The sequence below is a fragment of the Labrus bergylta genome, chromosome 17 (assembly GCF_963930695.1).
Source record: "Labrus bergylta chromosome 17, fLabBer1.1, whole genome shotgun sequence".
Lineage (NCBI taxonomy): Eukaryota > Metazoa > Chordata > Actinopteri > Labriformes > Labridae > Labrus > Labrus bergylta.
This window is the reverse complement of record NC_089211.1, coordinates 7,115,503-7,136,620: the sequence shown is the minus strand read 5'-3', so window position 1 is coordinate 7,136,620 and position 21,118 is coordinate 7,115,503. Positions and strand designations below refer to the sequence as shown.

The 21,118-nt window shown below is 42.4% G+C and overlaps 2 protein-coding genes across 2 annotated transcripts; one reads left to right on the top strand and one right to left on the bottom strand.

The window, feature by feature from the left end:
* Positions 1-970: 970 nt before the first annotated feature.
* fpgs (folylpolyglutamate synthase) lies at positions 971-14,360 on the bottom strand. Its single transcript, XM_020640076.3, has 15 exons — positions 14,203-14,360; positions 12,935-13,063; positions 12,755-12,808; positions 12,542-12,606; positions 9,793-9,907; positions 7,872-7,949; positions 7,580-7,641; positions 6,219-6,321; positions 5,846-5,923; positions 5,578-5,740; positions 5,106-5,189; positions 4,652-4,802; positions 4,492-4,567; positions 3,719-3,785; positions 971-3,233 (listed from the first exon to the last, which is right to left on the bottom strand). The coding sequence occupies exons 1-15, from the start codon at positions 14,347-14,349 to the stop codon at positions 2,857-2,859; spliced, it is 1,749 nt and encodes a 582-aa protein (XP_020495732.2). The 5' UTR covers positions 14,350-14,360; the 3' UTR covers positions 971-2,856.
* Positions 14,361-15,536: 1,176 nt separating this feature from the next.
* On the top strand, positions 15,537-20,599 carry cdk9 (cyclin-dependent kinase 9 (CDC2-related kinase)). The gene is made up of 8 exons (XM_020640016.3): positions 15,537-15,684; positions 15,817-15,930; positions 16,907-16,988; positions 17,588-17,678; positions 17,837-18,003; positions 18,129-18,300; positions 19,515-19,663; positions 19,754-20,599. The coding sequence occupies exons 1-8, from the start codon at positions 15,641-15,643 to the stop codon at positions 20,117-20,119; spliced, it is 1,185 nt and encodes a 394-aa protein (XP_020495672.1). The 5' UTR covers positions 15,537-15,640; the 3' UTR covers positions 20,120-20,599.
* Positions 20,600-21,118: the final 519 nt, after the last annotated feature.

Genomic DNA, 21,118 nt, shown 5'->3' with positions numbered 1-21,118 from the left:
TTCTAATGTGAAGAATGAAGGTTTGAATTTATAGCAGGTGAGTTTGAATATAGCGATGGCCACAGGTCTGGTTGGAGAATGTTTGAATGCACAGAATGAAAGTTTGAATGTGATGAAAATGTTAAAATATAAGGTGAAAGTTTGAATGAAAAGACAGACTCTGGATCCAGGGACCAAAAGGTTGGCGGTGCAGGGATCGCCGAGAGGCCATGAAGGAAGTGTTTAAAAGTTTAAATGCTAAATGGACTTCAGCTTGTATATTTATTATTTTCTAGTCTTCTGATGACTCAAAGCCGCAGGTCACACCTATACATCCACACACTGATGGTAGAAGCTGCTGTGTAAAGTGACCATCAGAAGTAATGGTACATTCATGTGGTGTTAGACACATCAGGAAAATTAGTTTGAGTTGTAAATTGCACATTAACACCTGCTCAAGTCGGAAAATCTGGAAAAAATTACCTGCCCGACTTTACGTCATAATCGTCACCACATGGGGGACAAAATGTTAATATACTTTTTATATTCATAAAAAGTATTGCAAATCAAACTTTTTGCTAAAATATAACTCATAACAGAGACATTCACACCCGACTCTTTTTTTCTTTTTTCCAAATTTAAATCACATCAACACACTGAAGTCAGAAGAATGACTTCAGAACACGGAAACTTGGACCATCTTAAGAGCACCTGAATGCAGCTTTACTAATCCCATTCACACACATTCATACTACAGAAGCAGCAGGAGCAACTTGGGGTTAAGTTTTTGCCCAAGAACATATCGGACATGTTGCTGCAGGAGCTGGGGATCGAACCCCTGGTGAGATGACCGACTCTACCACTGAGCCACAGCCGCCATATTTATGTATACATTAAAGTAACATACATTCAAACTATCAGAACTTTACAAGCTCAAGTCCATTCATCTTGTACTTCTGGGTCAAAAACAACAAAGAGAGATTGTCACAACTTCCGTAACATCTTTTTTTATTGACTCATAATTTTAAGATTTCATCCTCAGGACAATTTTATGACCTCAAGTTCAATTTTAAATCACTTGGAGGTCACACGGTGAACGAATGAGGCCAAAGCACTGATCTGAAGCTGATGACATCGTCGCATGAATCAACATGAAGAGTGTATTTTATACACCGCCATCATCGTTCACCGTCACATATCACACAAACATAGAAACGTACAGGGAAAGAGTTTGATGTCAAAAATTAAATAACGGACCATCCAAATATTAATTTAATTCCAGTGTGCACCTGATTCATCTGAGTTTGATTGACACTCGCTTTAACTGATGCCAACACTAGAGTTTGAATATTTACACATGGTCAGCAGTGTGTCGTCCCAGTCGGACAAATAAAAGGAGAGCGTGTGCAAAAAGACTTTCATTTAAAAAAAACATGCCGTGAAAGGAAATGCTCAGCACGTGTCTGCAGCCGCTCTGTGCCACTTCAAACTAACATTTCAAGTGTTGCACCAGCTGAGAGAGAGTTACACCTTAAATCTTGCACCGAGCTCTGAGTACAGTCGGTGTAAAGCGGTGACGGCGGTCGCTTTGTAAGGAGGGATAACTCTGAGGAGCAGCAGACGGTTTCACTTGCTGTGTGACGTCTTCAGAGCGTTCAACAGGATGGATTTAATCCCTCAGAAATGTATGATTGGCTGATATGTAATCCCTTTTTTGTTTTCAATGAGCAGAGAGGATTTAATCTGCACAAAAAAAGAGAAATGTTAAAACTAGGGATGCACCGGTGTATGTAGATTTTACTCGCTGTCAGCAGAAGTTATTTCCTGCCTTGAGTTCGTTCAGAGACGTCGAGACACGAGAGGAAAACACTCAGTTCAAAATAAGCTTTTCACTGATTGGCTGCAGGATGTGACATCATCATTTCTGTGACTCTATTTTGGTCGGTAAAAACGTAACGCTGTACGAGTCAAGATGAACCTTACGTCTCCATGGTAACCAAACAAAGAGACAACTCAAGTTACAGACTTAAGATGTTTACATCAAAGGAAAATGGAGGAAAAGTTAAGGCCAAACAAACATCGGTATCGACTCGGCCTTCTTCGGGTTCTGAAGAAGGCGACACGTCTTGGTGTATTTTAAATATTTCTAGCTCTTCAAGTTAAAGGCCTTTTATTTTTTTTAAACCATCCCGAGTGCCTCGATCATTTACACCAATGTTTTTTTGGTCTTATGCTTTCCTCCACTTTTCTCTGATGTGAACATGTTAGTCTGTAACTGAAGTTGTGTCCTTGTTTGGTTACCATGGCAACGAGGTTCATCTGAAGTGTTCCCCGTTGGTTTGAGGGATACGAGAAGCGCTCCGGTCGTCTCTCTTTAACGAGCGCACACGTTGGGTTTAGAGCGGACTGAAGACAGAACTTACACAGAGCTGCTGCTGGAGGGCACACATGTTACAAACAGATATTTAAAAAAAAACAAAGTTAAATTAATCCAAACTCCAAGAGGTCCATGCAGCACGCCCTGGCTCCTGTGATTCTGTGGTTTTTGAGGCTGCTGTGATGTGGTGTGAGTAACCTTCACACGTCTCAGCGGCTCATGTAAACGTATTTTGGCTTCAGGTTTAAGACTTAAGACTCGAGCTCCACAGATTGGCCGTCTGTCGTCTGTAAGGCTCTGGGTGAAGTTAGCGCCGTTGTGAAGCTGCCTTGGTCCGGGCGGCCCCTGAAGGAAGGCCACCAAGACGACAACAAGTACATCTGAGCAGCTGAACCCACTCTTTTCTAAAAAGTCAACCTCATCTTAACAGGCAGACATTCTTCTTCTTCCTCCCAGTATTTAAACTGTCTATTGATCCATTCTAACCTCTCTTGATGCTTCTACTTGGAGGAAGCCGTGTCGAGGTGTTTAAGTGCCCCTCCCACCAGGTGGAGGCTCCCCGTGATGAGCACGTGGATCTCCGCTGCGTCACAGAGCGGGGCAGCTTTGGTCTTGACGCTGGGTTTGACCGGCGGGACCGTCTTGGCTGGGTCTGCCAGCACTGAGTCCCTGCCCTGGGTGATCCACTGGAGGGCGCTGAGGATGCAGGGGAAGACCAGGGTGTCTGCTTTCCTCTCAGGGACCAGGGACAGAGTGTCCTCGATAAGCAGCTGAGCACCTCTGGGATCCCCGAGGCTCTTGTGGAGACGCCAGCTCCTCTCGTTGTCCAAGCAGCGGGTCAGCATGTTCTCCACCGAGACGTTGAAGTTCTGCTGGTCTGGTATAGTTACAGAGAGGAAAGACAGCAGGGACACATTTTAAATATCTCACCTGTGTAAAAAGCTATGGTTCAACAACTGTCAGAATATATATTTCTTTCTGATAACAAAACTTGTTTGATCTTTGGACAAAGTCACGCTAGCCGTTTCCTCCTCCTTCAGGTTTTTATGCTAAGCTAAAGCAACTGTTTTGTTAGCTGTTAGCGGGTCAAAAATGTTGAAAATGGAGTCTCAACATGACCACAAAAACTCAGAGGGCAGGACAGATGTAGGGCGGCTCCTCCGTCGCTCTCTCCTCCACTAAAGACCAAATGAGCCGTGGGAATGTTAAGTGAAAAACACCAGGATTTCCCCAGAAGTTTCTACCTTCCTCTAACTTAACTAGTGGTCGTCTCAAGCTCGAGAGCAAGGTGACTTTTTTTTGATAAGCACACAAAGCTTTGGAAACACTAGTCGTCATCAAAAACAGAAACGATGACCTCACCTGCGTTACACGACGTGATGACTTCAGTGATGTTTGGACAGAAAACAGCAAAGTCAAAATGGCACGGCTGAAAAACAAAAACAAATGAAACAGATTCAACAGTCACTCTAAAGTCAGCTGTGAAGTGTTGGATCATAGGTAGAGCATATGTAAGACTGTAGTCCGACTCAATCCCTGATGTTCAGGACTCCTGACACGATCAGGACTTAGACTCGAGCATGTACTGCATCTGGACTCTGAAGATGGAGCGAATTTTGTGTGTTTGTGTTTTTGTTTGTTTTGTAATATAAGGCCCGAACGATTTTTTCAGTTTGGAGAAAAGGCTGATACGTTCACATCCCATCTTGGTCGGCTACAGTTTGGGCGTCGTGGTGATGCTCAGATTTCAGTCTCATCACCGACGACTCTGAGGGAATGGGGACTCCACTCTAATTTTTCTTTAGTGAGACGGAGCTCTAGGGACTGGAGACCCAAGTCGGACATGAGATTCAGTGACTCCACTACAACACTGCCAGGAAGTTTGAGGTACTCTGGGTCGTCAGCTTTAAGTTGTTAGAGCAAAAGAAAATGACTTTAAGGAATTCAAATCCTGTTTAAATGTGTTGATGTTGGTGATGGGGATAACATGAAAGAAATTGTCTCAAATGGAAAAAACACACAAAGTTGTAACATCCCTAAACCCAGAGCCAGATCAACATCCACCTTTGGATTAATAACTTGAAAGAAATGTTGGTTTTACTTCCTGTATGCTCGCTGAGCGTGGCTGTACTCACCACCAGTAGTTTAAGCATGGCTGCCGAGTCTCTCTCTCCTGTGGCGTTAAACAGCAAAACTCTGACCACCGGTCCGCTGCAACACAAACACGAGAAGGTTAGCACACTGCTGACCTCAAACACCGTCACATTATGGCATCTCATGGACTCATGTGCTTACCTTGCGTTCCTTTCATGCTGGGCAGCAGTGTCTCTGAACCAGTGAACACAGGCCTGCATACTGCGCATGGTGTGGGCTCCATCCAGGAAGTAGGTGACCGCTCCGTGTTTCAGAGTCTGATTCCGTCCAGGCCACTCCGTGTCTGCAAGCCCTGAGGAACAACGACAACAGGAAACAAACACATTCAAAAGTCTCACATCTACCCGGAGAACAGGTGAGTGTTTGGTTTCTATCAATACGGATATCTCTGACATCTGCAAAAGGTTTTGAAAATGTATTTGCAGATACATTTCAAATGTACTCTGTGGTTGTTCTTGGCTGCAAACAAACTTTTCAGATGTTTAAATATTACATGTTTACTTTTACTAATGTTTGCAGAACACCAGGTAGGCTTTCTTCACTGTCACTTTGAATGTGATGACTCAGCAGTCGGAGGAATGATCTCAGTGCTCACCTTTCACCATGATGGGGCTGGGCTTGAAGGGGGTCACCTGAAGTCCTCCTGTGTTCTCCGCAGGGAAGGAGGGGAAGCTTTTGTCTGTTGAGAGAGGAAAGCTTGTTTTAATAGACGGTGAAGGTTGAATTAAGGTGTAACATCCATGACCTGTAGGATTTAGTACAGTGCTTTTTTTTTTAAAGGTTTTAAACTCCATCTTGCATAAATGAATGACAAAACAAGAATCTCCTCAATCAAAGGTGGAATATTAGGGCACACTCGCATTAGGCCCAGATGTACCGTATTGTGCTGAAGCATGATTGACCCCCCCCCACCCACCCACCCAGGAGTTTTGTGAATGTGTGATGGCTGTAGAAGAAAGTCAGACGGCATGCATTTAATCTTCTGTATTTAAAAGGAGCTGCACTTTAGTTCACAGACTGAAACAGAAAACTAGCCAACCAGCTTTGCGTCATAAGAGTACACTCACTCTCTTTTTTCAGGACAAGACATCTTTTCTGCAGCCAGGTGTGACTCAGCTGGAGGGCGAGGGAGGCGTTGGAGCGCTGGTGCTGCCCGGCCAGACCCAGACGCAGAGGTTCAGGGAGGTCTGCCTGATAGTCCTCCAGATCCGGACACGTCCACAGAGGACACTGCAATGACAACATCAGACTGTAGTACATCTAACTGAGTGGTGGAGAACAATCACGTCCATTAAGAAGATCGATTTCACTCAGAGCACGATGACAGGGACTTACTTTCATCTCTTTGGCCCTGTTTCTGAGGACTACCATCGCGTCTTCAGGCTGTTTGACCGTGAAGGCAGGAACCCCCGGCTGACAAAGAAATGTACACAGTGAACAAGCAGAGAAATAACCGAGAACAAATCACTTCAGATCAAATGACTTCCAAGGCAGCGGGTCAGATTTGAACCCAGGCTGTCCACTTCAAGGACCACAACCTCTGCACATGGGGCGTGACCACTAACCAGTAAGCTACTGGCGCCCCTCATCTGTTTTTTGATTGCAGTGAGGGAACAGTTATGGGCATTACCGCCACCTGGATTGTGGTGAAGGTACTGCAGTGTGTGATCAAACTGTGACAGATGCCTCAACAGGCCTCGTAACCCACCTTGAAGATTCCTCCCTTCTGCCAGGCGATCTTCTCGATGGTGTCTCCGAGGATCTGAGTGTGGTCGATACCCAGAGAGGAGATACCACACACCCACGGCCTCCTGCACAAAGAACCACAGGGGGGGGACAGAGATAACGATGAAGTTTAATGACAACAATTAAGATAAAGAAAAGTAGCAAACCTGTAGTGTTTGAGGAGCTTAAAAATGTCTGAAACAATCATTCTAAAATTAACTCAATTTACTCCAATAATCAACTACTTTGTCACAGCTCTGTCCCAGTAACCTGGCACAAGAAGAGCTGCCCACCCCAGATTTGACCCTCAGAAATGTCTGATGTTTTTCTGCACGTTTCTAATAAGCTCCAGAAGCAGAAACGTGCTCAAACTAGGATCAATATTGGAGATGATTTTGAAAAATGGAGAGAGGTTAGAACACAGAAAGGTTTACAGACCGATGCAGAGCTGGATAAACACTGAAGCTTCAGTGTTCACCACATGGCAACCTGTGTGAGCATCCACTCTAGAGAGGAGGGGGCGGGGGGACACAGCGCTCTACAAAGTTTTGAATTCAGACTGTAGTACCCATTTTAAACACTAGGTGTCAGAGTTACATATTGCTCCTATGTAGTGTCAATGCAGGGTTTAGTAAGAGCTAAACAACTTCAGACAGAACTTACACTTAGCTGGTGCAACACGCCATATTATCCATTATATTTGACTGGAACAGAGAAGGTTTCATTTCACGTAAACGTTATGTAAACTTATTTAATATTTCTTTTTAGACTCATTTCTGTCTGGTGGATGTTTAGCAGATCAAACCGTGAGTGCCATTCCTGGACGCAAAGCATGTAACATGTTTTTTGGACTTCAGCCAAACATCTAAACATTTGACATGCATCGCTGCACGGCGTCCTTGTTACCAAGGGGGACTTTGGACTGCTGCCAAAGACCTCAACAAGGGAACGCTATGTCGGAGAGAGAGAGGAGCGTTCACTGACCCATGTAACAAACAGTTTGCACAACATGAAAGAGAAGATAGGATCCCCATCCTGACGGAGAAGATTTAAACATGTTGGCTGTCAATGCTGATAAGAACCCGCCCTCGAAGTCAATCAGAGACGGAGTAAAAGACGTGAAGAATTTATTGATCATTAAAGGGGACATATTCTGGAAAATCCACTTGTACATGCTTGATTCACTTGTACATGCTTGATTCATGTTATATTTTGACCAAAGCACAGCACAGATGTTTCATTTAGACCACAGAGGACTGTTTGAAAAGGTGAAGAAGGGGGATAATATGTCCTCTTTAAAGTTCAAGCTACATTTTGAGAGTCAGCATTACAATGGAGTTTTACCGTATTATGTTAGTGCAGTCAAACGCTCCTCCAATGCCAACTTCAATCACAGCTAAATCCACCTAGACAGAGAGCAGAGGTCATTAGACTGAAGACTCGTTAGTAACAAAGGTTTAATCGTTCCTTCTCTTAGCGTTACGAGTGTAACACTGAACTCTCATAACACATGTTTTTCATCATGTTTCTCCAAATGGTAAGTCTAAGACATATTTTAAGTATATTCAAAACAATCAAAATGTGACATTCCCCTCTTGTTGCTGTAGAAAAATACAGCACAGGCGTGTTAGCATACCTTCTCCTGTAGGAACACGTGGAAGGCCAAAATGGTGAGGAAACGAAAGTATGCGGGCATCGTCCCCCCATGAGCATCCTGCAAAAGATCAGAAAAAATCATTCTCACTTAGAGAAACAATATGTAACTTTTCCACCTCAAAGTCGACCTAATAGAACAACAACTTTCAACAGTGAGAATAGCGTCTCTCTCTGGTGTGCACAGATCGCCCCAGCTGGCCCACTTAAAGCTCTTTGTATGTTTGGCAGCGGGCCGCGTTCCTCTTGGAGAAGTGCGTACGGGTTTATGACACTAGCCAGTTAGTCTGTTTCTGTACTGTTTGATACAACAGCTGAGGCTAAGAGGAAGACGGTAAAGAGGAAGCGGACGGATGAAGCGTAGAGGAGACAAAGAGAGAATACGTTACCTTCACTTGTAAATGTCAGACATCTTCATTTCTTCAGTCTCAGTAAATCATATTTCTGTTACAGCTCTAAGCATTCACTCGGCTCCTCTCCTAAAATAGCTCCTCTGCTGTGAGGTGTTTTACACATATGTGTTACAGCTTCACGAACCTAAAGGAAGAATTACTCTAACATAATATATTATTCACTAAATTACCAAGATTAGTTCATTCATGAAACTTCGTACAAACAAACTGATTCAACTGATGAACAGAGGGGGCGCCACTGTTTTAGTGGTTAGTACAAGCGTCCCAAGTATAAGTCGCTTTAGTTCTCCAAAAGCGGCCTGGGTTCGATTCCGACCTGTGGCTTCCTGCAAGTCATTCCCCAAACTCGGCCCGGCCCCACTATTAGCGACATTTCTCGCGCCCCATTCACTTTGTATTGGACGAGACATCCGAGTAGGGCAAAGGATTATGGGATGCTTGGCGAGCACGCTCAGGCACGTGACGCGAGAAAGAAGTAGGGACAAAACTTCAGTGAACAAAATTCAAATGAGTACAAAGTGAGGACAGATATTCTGGATTCTCCCGTTATCGACAGGAAAGGTTAATTTCACCAGCATTCAAACCTTAAACAACATGGCGTCTCGAGGACGGCGTGCAATGCATATCAAACTTTTGTATACATAAACAGAACTCTGAAATCTCATCGTGAAAGCATTTAGTGTGAGATATTTGTAATTTAGTTTCTGACTCTTGACCCATTTGGAGAAGTTTGACCTTCGTTTTGAACGCTCTGTGAGGCCGTGGAGGAAACGTTCACGCCATGGTTTACGCCCACAAGCAGCAGGGAGACTAGGCGACAAGCGAGATCTTGAGTGAAATTTCGCAACTTGTCATATGAAGTGGGGCCGCACTGTCTCTCTCTGTACCCAATTTACAACTCTATCCACCGTGCTGTCTCTACAGAAAAGGCAAAAAAAAGCCCAAAAGAACGAAAAGTCACCCAAAAAAAAAAAACACCCAAAGAGTCGAATCCATCCGCTCCGAAGCCCTCTTACACTTGAACTAAATCCAATGATTTACTGAGACTTTGTCTGAGAGTTTTTAGAGAAGGACCTCAAACGAGTCCAAATGATTTAAGTAGATAAAGTGAAGACTGAAGGTGAACAACGTGTGGCGTCACATGAGGGTCACGCTCACCCTCACATGACGCCTCTCATTTCCTGTTTCACTCAATTACAACCTGTGACTCTGATAATACGACGCTCAGGCTGGAGCTCAAACAGGACAAAGAGCAGAGCGGCAGCTTTACCGACAGACGCTGAATTCAAGTTTATAACATGGAAACATTTCTCAGAGGGAAGTGAATCAAAAGCTAAAACAATCTTAAATCTGCACTGTCATAATGTTTACTGTGACCTTTTGAAACGTGGTCAGCATCCTTTATCCTGATGCTAACGTTATACCTCCAGTATACGATGCTGAGAGAGGTGAAGACATGTCACAGACATTTAAGATCTCAGTATCACCGACCTTACTTTCATCCAAACGTCCATAAACCTGCCAGAAGTATTTGGTGAAGAGCTCTTTTCCGATCGGCCGTCCGTTGATTCGGATCCTCTCCCTGACTTGGACTAAATGTGGAGAACTGCAAACACAGGAGGGAACAGCAACACTACATATTAACGCATGTTTATATGTAAACGTTAGCCATGTTGTATCCCGTCTGTGACTTTTATCATTTAAAGGCTCGGATGTCACCCTTGACCACCATCATGAAACCTGGGGTGCGTTTGAATTGTCCCTCCTATCTCCTTTCATTATCCACTTTACCTTAACCCCGGGGAAAACGTCATGAGGTTAAGGAAAGATGTTAGGAGAATTCATAAAGGACTTAGGGAAAGGCGATCTCGTTGCTCTGACAATCCGACCACATTTTCCACTAGGCCACATCTTTAAATGCGACGGGCCGGCGGAGGTTAATGACGTGGGTCTGACGTGTTGAAACTACAATGTTCAGAAAATGGACTACAAAAAAATGCATCTAAAAAAAACTTTCCCCTGTGCTTCTTACCGGTGAAATAATCCTGATTACCACGAGGTTGAGATTGAAATAAAAGAAATATAGACTACCAGGCTACGAGTAAGAAAAGTGAAACCATCAGCTTCCTGTCCACTCAGAAATCAACATCAACATAAATCTGAAATTAATTGTTACATTTATGCAAGACAAGAATGTACAACTGAAGAAATGCACAAAACATTCTGAATTGAATGAAATATGTTGAATAAAACATCATCTGGCTCAAAATGTCTCTGATCCCTTTTTACCTGAAAGACAGGGTGATGTTTTTTATGGTGATTATAATCTGATTATATGGTTTTGCATAATATCTCAAGACCCTTCATCAAGGCAAGGGTTTCAGCATCTGTGACTGAAGGAAAGTTTAACGTTATTCAGTGTTTCCCCTACCATTATATTGGGGGGGGCTTTTTGTGCCTTTATTGTAGAGATAGGATAGTGGATAGAGTCGGAAATCAAGGAAAGAAGTCATTTAAGGATACCTTTCCGATAGAAAAGGACAGCTGTCATTAAAAGTAACCCATGAACACCAAGATTCCTTCAAGTGTTTGTGTCAGCGTGTAGGCTTGTCCCCACCCCCCCAACGCTGTAAACACTGCTATTTATGATATTGCTTACGGCTGCCAAAACACTCAAAGTGGATAAATAACGAATGCAAACTGAGCATAAGCTGCAATAAAAGTTTAACTCACTTTGATCGTTTTACAACATCAGAATAACGTTCATAGTTCGCCTACGGGTTAAAGATTGTTGAAAGTTGTTCAAGGCATATTATTGCAATGGTAACTTACATGATCTCCCTTTTCTGCCATCGTTAATGTTCATGAACGGTCGGATGCGCGAGTCACTTTAAATGTTGCGGCAGCAAGGAATTGTGGGGCGGCATATCTCATCTCCTTTGGTAAAGGATGGTCCACTGTATCCTATGCTAAAGGAGGTTATAAAGGAAGCATTGACCCACCTTTCCTTAACTTTTAGAGAATTCGAACGGCTCTTATCATGGCCGCCACTTAAATTGCTTCCGGGGTTAAGGTAAAGTGGATAGTGAAAGGAGATAGGAGGGACAATTAGAACGCACCCCAAAAACAACTTGCGGTGCATTGTTGTGTTAGCATGCTCGTGCTAGCGATCTTTATTATGCTGGTATCTTCACACTGCATGTAAATTTACCTGAAATGAGCGTGATCTAGAAACACAGTTAAGCAGTGAGTACAGTATGTTATTCTTCTTTTCTCTAGTCCCTCAATTAAACAACTTTTATACACGAGGGGAGGAGTCAGCCGGCCGTCCCGGCGATGTAAACAAACTGAAGATATGATATGATGTAGACAGTCATGACTCACAGAGTTATTTTCAGAGGATTTACTTGATTTCTATTATATTTACGTAAATGAAAGATCGCATATAAAGACTTTAAGGAACAATGGCGCTCAAAGTGGTTTAGATATTCGATGAAATCTCTCTCGTTCTGTTTTCCCACAAAGTTAAGTCTTGAACTTTTTAAATCACATTTGGAGTGACATCTGATCAGAAACTGGACCAACATATTCAGCTGATATCTTTAAGCGTTCAGAGGAAATGTTTCCTGAGGACGTCTTTCAATTTCAACATGAATAAACCGTTTGAATTCAGACGTTATTTAAAGATAAATATGAAGCCGAGCCCCGGCTACGAGCGGTCTTTGTCGTATTTGTAGTCAAACATCAGACTCCCACAGGACGGAAAAGGGCTTCAAGGAATACTCGAGGGCGTTTTAATTTGAATAAGATAAATAATCTGAGAAAACACAGAGCTCATTCAAAGCTACATTTGAAATGAGATCTTGGGAGGTCAGGAGTGCTCACGTTAATGTGGATCACTATGGAAACATCAATCCTTCTAAGAAGGTGGGTCGGACTAACATGTAGGATGTCACATATAAACAAACTGGACTTTAGGGTTAAGGATTACCTAGTGTGAGTGCGCCCTTAGTTTTACATTTAGTAGCCACAGTAACGGGGGTCTACATAGGACCTGACCCCTGCTGGCACGTGTTGTGCACTACAACCCCTCACCTCAATACATTATATTAGCGTCAGTTTCACAGAAAAATTAGCATTTTTATTTCCGACGGTATTAAAAGTCATACCGTCTGGATTTCTAAATACCCCTGGTACACCGTGATACCGCCCAAGTCTAGTACAGATGCTGCAGTGTCACCTGTAAAATCCCGTCCGGAAACCGTAACTTCTTAAAATCTGCTCTGTGAATGCACACGTGGAGCCCTGAGAGAGAGAGAGAGAGAGAATAAAAAACACCAACACTCATAAATTTGTCACCACACCTTAGTGAATGAAAACATGTTTGCATGACCTTCAGTCAACGGTTACATGGTCAAAAAGAAAACGCTCAGAATCAGTTGGGCTAGCTCACCTTGCCCTTTGTTCCCGTCACGTGAATAATATTGAGATGGTCCAGCTCCTCCACCTTTGATGCACAAACACAAACACAAGATAAGGACTAAATCTACTCGGTTGGAGATCAATAACATTCTTTGTAATCCTCATATGCTTCACTCTCTCTTTATGTGGCGCACAGTGGGAGCTGACTCACTTTGAGACCGGCTCGTTCCAGAAACCCTCTCATGGCGTGGAGCTGCTGCTGAGGGTGGCTCCGCTCTCGCCGAACCTGCTCCAGAGCGCTGGCGTTGGTCTGCAGCGTGTTCAGCGTGCAAACGGCGTCCTGCAAAAAGATATAAAAGTTTCAGAGAAACTCAACTCAAACTTTTATTTATTCTGGAAAGGGGGGTCTCCTGAGGTAAGGTAAAAAAAGACATGAAGTAGTGGACAGAAAAAATCTAGAGGTCTAGCAGCTCCTCTGGCAAATATCAGGAGTTTTTCAGGAGTTTTCTTGGACTGGGAAAGCCCTAAAGGTTTGAAAGGAAACTTTTAAAGTAAAGTATGCAAACATAAAAAAAACAAATTGGTTCATAAAAAAATGAAGCCAGAAGTTTCCTGCTCAGTTTTCACTGTGCCATGGGTGATGAGTGGGATGCTCTGTTGATAAGCTCAACCTCCTGAAAACAGCGACTGGTTAAGAGTTGGGCTAAGATTCAAGATTAAAAAAAACTTTGCATATCACTTAATGACAGGAAATGACCTTTGGACAACATGAAAACATTCACAGGCATTAGACTCAGCCATGACGAAAAAGCATATGTGCAAAGTAGGTTATAAAGTGGAGTTTAGTCTTGTTTCAAATGCACATTGCAGTGGGAATAAAAGAGTTTCTGCAAGTTTCCTTTTTAGCAGAGGGTACTCTGAACCGGCAGTCTGAAGGGGGGGGGGGGGGGCGTGAAGGTCCCCAGTGAGTCAACAAAACCAATTGGGGGACATCACCATGGCAACCGCCAATACATTAATAGTCTGGGAAGGTCCACTTTCAGAGCAATCTATGTAAATACTCATAGAACTTATATCCAGCATGAACTATTTTTAAGTAGTTTCTAACGATTTTCAAATAAAAGACTGACTCTGAATATGAAAAAGTTTACTCATTATATAATACTGTCCCGAGTCAAACACAGTTTAGACCACGTGTGGGTTACACATGGCTGTACTTTGACGTGGACAGAGAGTACAGCTGTACACACTGATAACTTTTCCCTGCACTCACTCAAGCTAACAGCAGCTGGTTTACAGAAATACTTCTCCAGCTTCTTGGACATCATGAGCTAAAGTTAAATCAGTCTCCAGTGGTCCTGTCAGCCATGTTTCATGTCTGCACCGTGAGATCTCTCACAGTTACTACAAACTTGTCAAAACAGCGCTGGTGGCTAAGTTAGCTCGGCTAGCAGAAGGAGCGCTGACAGGTCTTCTTACCTGGTACTCCATGCCGGGTATCTGAGGTGCTGTTTTGGTGCTGTAGTACCTGACAGAGAGGCCCGCTAACCTGAACGCCCAGTCTCTGTTCCGGAGCCGCGCGGCAAACCGGGAGCCCCGCTGCCATACGCGAGACATGCACACCATGATGAGGCGTCGTCGAGCTGTCACCGGAAGCGACTGCCAAATAAGGGGTTAAAGGCGCGATGACGTCATAACACGCCCCCCTCTTCTTAAATTCACGGAACAGAAAAATCACTAAAAACACTTAATTTTTTGTCTGTATTGTGGCTCAATACTTTTTTTGTCTTGATGTTTTATTTATTTTTTTCAATTTAATTTATTTATGTTTTTTTTTGTATGTAGATCTGCATATCTATCTATCTATCTACTTAACTTACTAACTTATGTAAGGGCATTTTGGAAAACTAATGTTTGTAACATAAGTAGTTAAGAGCAGGAACATCTTTAATTTTACTTAATGATTCTCAACTGACTTTTCCATGACCTACCACCTGGTGGATGTTGCCCTCTTACTAGAGGTGTGATTCCCCTGTATTGCTATTGGGGTACTGGTTTATTGTTTTACGACTGTTCACTGATGTGTTGATAAAAGGCAGAATGAGCCAGACTATTTCCAGAGAACTACTGTGAAGTCTTCTCTCCATGCTGCATGCAAAACGTTTTCTAAATCACACCCCACCATGTTCGTATTTGTTTAAGAGAACTATCAATTCTCACACTTTTAATTGAGTTGTCTGCTATATCGCCTTAATATTGACTATTGCAGGAAACATAAACTATTATAAACATTATAAAAGAAGAAGCTGTGATATTATTTAACAAAGCCAACTACAGTGTCAGTGTCATTATTAGACATTTGTTGTTACTTCTCCAGTCCGCAAGGTGTCGCTCACTCTATAATGCAATACTGTTTTCACGCTTGTGCTGCCTTCCGCAGTCACCCTTATAATCAGTTTTTTTCAAGAATCATTTACGTTTACATATAAATATGTATTTTTAACCAAAGCAAAGTATTTAAAATGTTATCTGAACCCTCAAATCAAAGGTCAAAGTAATGAAAGAGATATGATTTTTCGTGACAGCTAATGCGTGCGAGATCAAAACCTGAACAACAAATATTGTTAACATCTGATTGATAGTAAGAATATACCTGATGTTTTATTTATTTTATGTGTTATTACATTTATTCTATGTTATTGTGTACGGTGTCTGGTTCAAACGTAAACGCAATGTCGATCTTGCTTGTATTTGTATTTTAAATTGGTATTGCTAGTGATGTAGTTGAGTTTAACCCATAGGTTTAACCTATGGGTTAAACGATATACGACGAAGAAGGCTAAAAATCCGAGTCGCACTTAATGCAGCACGCACAGCACAGCTGCAGAACCGGAAGTTGAATCAGGGAGTAAAAAAGATGCAGCGAGAAAAAACAACAAGCAACTCAGCCGCGGCTGAAAAGTAAGAAAACAGCTTTTTATTTAAATAACTTTTAAACTCTAGTGATTTGGACAATTTTAATGGCTTGATACGTGTTCCATAATATTCGTGTTTAGCTTAAATATCCTAATATTGAGTGAAATGTGTCCACAGGCCCGACCGGGAGGCCGCCATCATGTCCAAGTACTACGATGGAGTTGAATTTCCTTTCTGTGACGAGTTTTCAAAATACGAAAAAATGGCAAAAATTGGACAAGGAACTTTTGGGTGAGTGGATGTGAAGGATATTTGTGTAGCTGTGCTGATAAGTAACTTCACTCTAAAGGTATACAATAAATTACATACATTGTAGATGAATGACGATCTACCATAAAACAAGCAGTTAAACATGTTTTAAGAACAGATATCTACATGCTCAGGGTTTTTAATGTACATTACTCTGTCATTTTTAAAATAATAATGCTTATATAATAAAGAGAACAACGTGGAAATAAGCAGAAGCAGAAATGTGCTGGAAATGATTTGACTACATAACACATGTTTGTTTACTTCCTGAAAGCTAAGTGACACTTTTTCTCCTTTCTTTTCTGTTAATTTATTTAGTTATGAACAGTGCTTCAGGTGTCAAATGCAAATTGGATGTAATGCATACATGTTTCAAGCCATGGCTAATTTGCTATCATTGTGCCTGACTAAGCTTTTAGGGTTAAAACAGAAGCACTGGACTTTAAGAAATACAGAAACGGTGATGCTAAAAAAAAAAGAAAGATGATGCTAAATTAGAACAAACAGTACAGTAAGGATTATCACGTACCTGGGGACGGGAGCAGTCCCACTCTGACATCTCTCTGTTAGCACATGTCCACAGGTCCCGTGTGAGCATGTGTGTGTTTCTGGTCTTTGTGTGTGAGAAGCATGTCTCTCATTAAAAGAGTGTAAACCCAGAATTTCCTCTCAGGCATTAATAATAATAAAAAAGAAGAAACGATCAGTGCTCACAGACATGCTTCAGTTTCACCTTCTGTTTTACTCGCCTTACAAACCTCGAGCTCTGTCATGTTTTATTTTTATTTTAGCTGGTTAATGTCTTCCTCAGGTGTGTTCCTCTCACTGAGAAAGGCGACTGAAGTCGTTCTGCGTTGTGGTGCTCTACAGTTTCCCCTCGATGTCGCCCTCGTTCTGATTTCACTGTTCGCTTTGTTTACTTCTTTGTGAGTCTCACGCGTTTATTATCTCTTCTCAGGGAGGTGTTCAAAGCAAAGCACAGACAGACCGGGAAGAAGGTGGCCCTGAAGAAAGTTCTGATGGAAAATGAGAAAGAAGGGGTGAGATTTATTTATATTTATTTATTTATACCAGTCATTGACCAAACAAAACGATCGTTACAAACATGAAATCTCAACTCTTGATTGAAAAGGAAGAATGATCAGTCAGAAACTACATTGCAATTATCTCGCACCATATGCTTTCAGAATGAGATTTCGGGGCACTGTTTATGTGTAAAAAGGTATTTATATATGACGAATAAGCTGCCATGTTGTTTAAAGTTTGAATGTTGGGAAAATAACCTTTCCGGTCAATCACGGGAGAATCCAGAATATCCAATCAGATGGCGGATCCCGCAACTCGTATCGCACTCATTTGAATATTGTTCCCTGAAGTTTGACTTTTATCCGACCCCTTTCTCTCGCCTCGTGCCTGAGCTTGATCCCTAATGCTTTTCCCTACTCGCTTGTCGCGTCCACTGTGGCAGATATTACACTGATGTAACATATTGTCCTTATGATAATCTTTATTCTGCACAGATGATGGATAATAATTATGACGGGGAAGTGTCATTAATTGAAAAATACTCCAAACAACATGTGTTCATTATTAGTTTTTAATCTGTTCAAACGTGTTTCTCTCTTCCTGCTCTGTTCAGTTCCCGATCACAGCGTTGAGAGAAATCAAGATCCTGCAGCTGCTCAAACATGAGAACGTCGTCAATCTGATCGAGATCTGCAGAACCAAAGGTTGGTGTCACAAGCGCCCCGTTTTAAAATCTGTCCTTCAAATGATATCTGTTGTCATTGAGTTTGTTTTAGTCCCTCTTTCCATGTATTAAACGTATGTGTGTGTGTGTGTACAGTGATGCTTTAGTTTAATTTATTCTTCTTGGTTGTTGTCGCAGCCACTCAGTATAACAGATACAAAGGCAGCATCTACCTTGTGTTTGACTTCTGCGAGCACGACCTGGCCGGGCTGCTGAGCAACACCAACGTCAAGTTCACTCTGGCTGAGATCAAGAAGGTCATGCAGATGCTGCTGAATGGGCTTTACTACATCCACAACAACAAGGTGAGGCATCCAGATCTGAACAGTTTTACTCTTTATCGCCTGATTGACACCGATGCTGCACACCTAGTCGATAACATTCGCCATCCTCAATGAGTGATTCCTAATGTTGGCTGCTCTTGGATCAGATCCTACACAGAGACATGAAAGCCGCCAACGTGCTCATCACCAGAGACGGCGTCCTGAAGCTGGCTGACTTCGGCTTGGCTCGAGCCTTCAGTCTGGCTAAAAACAGTCAGGGGAACCGATACACCAACCGAGTGGTCACCCTGTGGTACAGACCTCCAGAGCTGCTGCTGGGTAAGAGCCGCTTCCTGTCTGCCGTTTGTTGATTCTGACATTACATACGGCTTAAAGTCCCCGCTAGGAGGATTGATTATTTCCTCACTCACGCTCTTGTAAACTGTACTCAGCTGCTTATAGAACCAGAGTAAGATGTGAGTAACTTCACCAACTGACAAAATGAAAAAGAAAAGTGAAAAAGGTTTAAAGAGGCTTCAGCAACACTTGTAGCATGAAGCTCATTTATTAGCTTCATTTGACCGTCGCGTTTGGCTTGTTCATCATGGTCATCCTATGCCTAAATAACCACGAATGGAGCCTCATTTGTCATCGCTATCTATCCGTCTCAAGGTCTGAAACAGAAAGAATATTGATTGAATGACAATCTAGCAAGAACATGCCTTTATTGTGCAATGTGTGAAGTTGGCTGTTTTTTTTCGTCTAGTTATGAAGATGTGTACATATTCAAAATGAACTTAATGCTCAAAATGTCATTTGATCAGAGCTGGTGTTTTACAGTGAGAATCATTTGCATAGAAAGGGGCCAGATGTTGGTGCCTCAGTTTGGATGCAAACTCATGCAATCTTTTTTTTATTAATTCTCATGAAAGTGTTTCATCGAAAACAGACTTTAGGAGAAATGTGATTCATGCATCAAATTCTTCAATATAGTTTTATAAACTACGGATGGTTCGAGGCGACTAATTCCCTCGTTGGTTAATCAGAAATTTAAGTTCAGACCAGCTGACTAGTCAAAAGGTAAGACACGACGGGCATTTCAAATTGTCTGCAGATAAACATGGAGTTTGTTTTGCAGTGTGTGGCTAATGTTAGCATTGCTAGCTCCACCAACCTTTGCAGGATAACATCCTGTTATCCAAAAATATGAATAATTTGTTTAACCAAATAGTAATTCTGGTGCCGACTAACAAGGGAGGCATTTAAGAGTTTAGTCGCCTAAACAAACACATCCCATTTTTCCTGTTCTGTCTTTCCTTTTGCACATTACAGCCACCTGTATCACGGTGACATACTGTAAACCCACTAGCAGTCTTTGCTGCAGACTGCTCTGTCTCTCCTCATCCCCCTTTCAGTTTTTTTCACACTAAAGCTTCCTTATAATGACAAAATGCAAAAAAAAATAGTTTGTAAGTTTACTTGTCAGGGTGCTTTTTTAAAATTTCATTAGAGGCATGGAGGATGTTCGCATTGCTCATTTACTTTTTTTGTAGGTGAGAGAGACTACGGCCCCCCTATTGACATGTGGGGAGGAGGCTGCATCATGGCGGAGATGTGGACCAGAAGTCCCATCATGCAGGGAAACACTGAGCAGCACCAACTGACCCTCATCAGCCAGCTGTGTGGCTCCATCACTTCAGAGGTAACGTGATGTTAGACTGGAGATTTGAAACTCTGCATCGCTCTCCTCTTTGTCTCGACGTAATCCTGATCCGTCTCGTCTTCCTCTCAGGTGTGGCCCACCGTGGATAAGAAGTACGAGCTCTACCAGAAGATGGAGCTCCCTAAAGGCCAGAAGAGGAAAGTGAAGGACCGTCTGAAAGCGTACGTCAAAGACCCGTACGCTCTGGACCTGATCGATAAACTCCTGGTCCTGGACCCAGCGCAGCGCATCGACAGCGACGACGCACTCAACCACGACTTCTTCTGGTCTGACCCGATGCCCTCAGACCTGAAGAACATGCTCTCCACCCACAACACCTCCATGTTTGAATACCTGGCCCCGCCCAGACGGAGAGGACACATGCCACAGCAGCCTCCCAACCAGAACAGAAACCCGGCAACGACAAGTCAGACCGAGTTCGACCGAGTGTTTTAAGAGGTGGGAAGGTGTTTGTGGACGTGTCGTTTGGACTTAACTTCCTTCAGAGGATAACTTCATAATATAACACTTCACACCCCCAGATCTCCGCAGTTTTGTCTATAATCATCAAGTGAGTTTACAGGAGAGGATTAGAGTCGACCAGGACCAGGACTAGAGTGTTCCAAGGTGTTCACAGTCTTTTCAAAGGCAGGTGATTATGTTCAGAGCGTTTGCTGTTTCTGATGTGATCATGAAGTGGCTGGTTGTGTGTTTGAGCTCGGTCGCGGTTAGCAGCTAGAGTGAGTCATTTTATGTTTTTCTACAATTTGTTTTTATAGTTTTCATTTAACAGACTGTGCAGTTACCTCTGGTGATTTATTTATAATGAGAGAAGAAGAAACTTACATTTGAACCATTTTACAAAGAAGACACGTGTATCTGTGAATGTATAAATGACAAGTGACCAAGAATAAAATGGTTATTTTTCCTAAGAAATTGGTCTTCGTGTCACCATGCTTTAAACTGAGAGCTTAAAAGAAAGTGAACCGTCTTAAAAATGTTTAACATGAAGGTTGAAAGCAGTTGTGTGACTCCTCCAGCAGGGGGCAGCATCATGCTACGGTTTCATGAAGTTCTACAGAAAGTGTTTGTTTTCCACAGAATCCATCACATACTTGGAAGTAAATGGTTATTCACACTAAAAAGTACAGTTTACAGTCAGTGTGATAAAATACATTTTGCTCTGACACCCTCTCACACTTAAAAAAAAAAAAAAGAGTTAACGAGCTCAGACTTTATAAAGCTCAAGGACTCCATGCAGCAGAGCAGCAACAGGAGCAGCCTGGACTTCCAGTTTGTGCGTACATAAAGAGAATAAACACACAAACACACACAGAAATCAATCAAACTTTATTTGTATAGCACTTTTCATACAAAGATGTATCACAAAGTGCTTTACATAAAAATAAATCAAACTTGAACAACATGACTCCGTCCCCCACCCATACCCCACAA

What these genes read in the sequence shown, in the direction of transcription:
- fpgs (XM_020640076.3), bottom strand. Translation starts at nt 14,349, where the DNA reads ATGGTGTGCATGTCTCGCGTATGGCAGCGGGGCTCCCGGTTTGCCGCG. An exon ending in ACGTGTTCCTACAGGAGAAG is followed by an intron (nt 7,642 to 7,871) that starts GTATGCTAACAC and finishes CTCTCTGTCTAG; the next exon opens with GTGGATTTAGCTGTGATTGA. An exon ending in CCATGCTTAAACTACTGGTG is followed by an intron (nt 3,786 to 4,491) that starts GTGAGTACAGCC and finishes TTTGTTTTTCAG; the next exon opens with CCGTGCCATTTTGACTTTGC.
- cdk9 (XM_020640016.3), top strand. Translation starts at nt 15,641, where the DNA reads ATGCAGCGAGAAAAAACAACAAGCAACTCAGCCGCGGCTGAAAA. An exon ending in TGGAAAATGAGAAAGAAGGG is followed by an intron (nt 16,989 to 17,587) that starts GTGAGATTTATT and finishes TGCTCTGTTCAG; the next exon opens with TTCCCGATCACAGCGTTGAG. An exon ending in ACCTCCAGAGCTGCTGCTGG is followed by an intron (nt 18,301 to 19,514) that starts GTAAGAGCCGCT and finishes CTTTTTTTGTAG; the next exon opens with GTGAGAGAGACTACGGCCCC.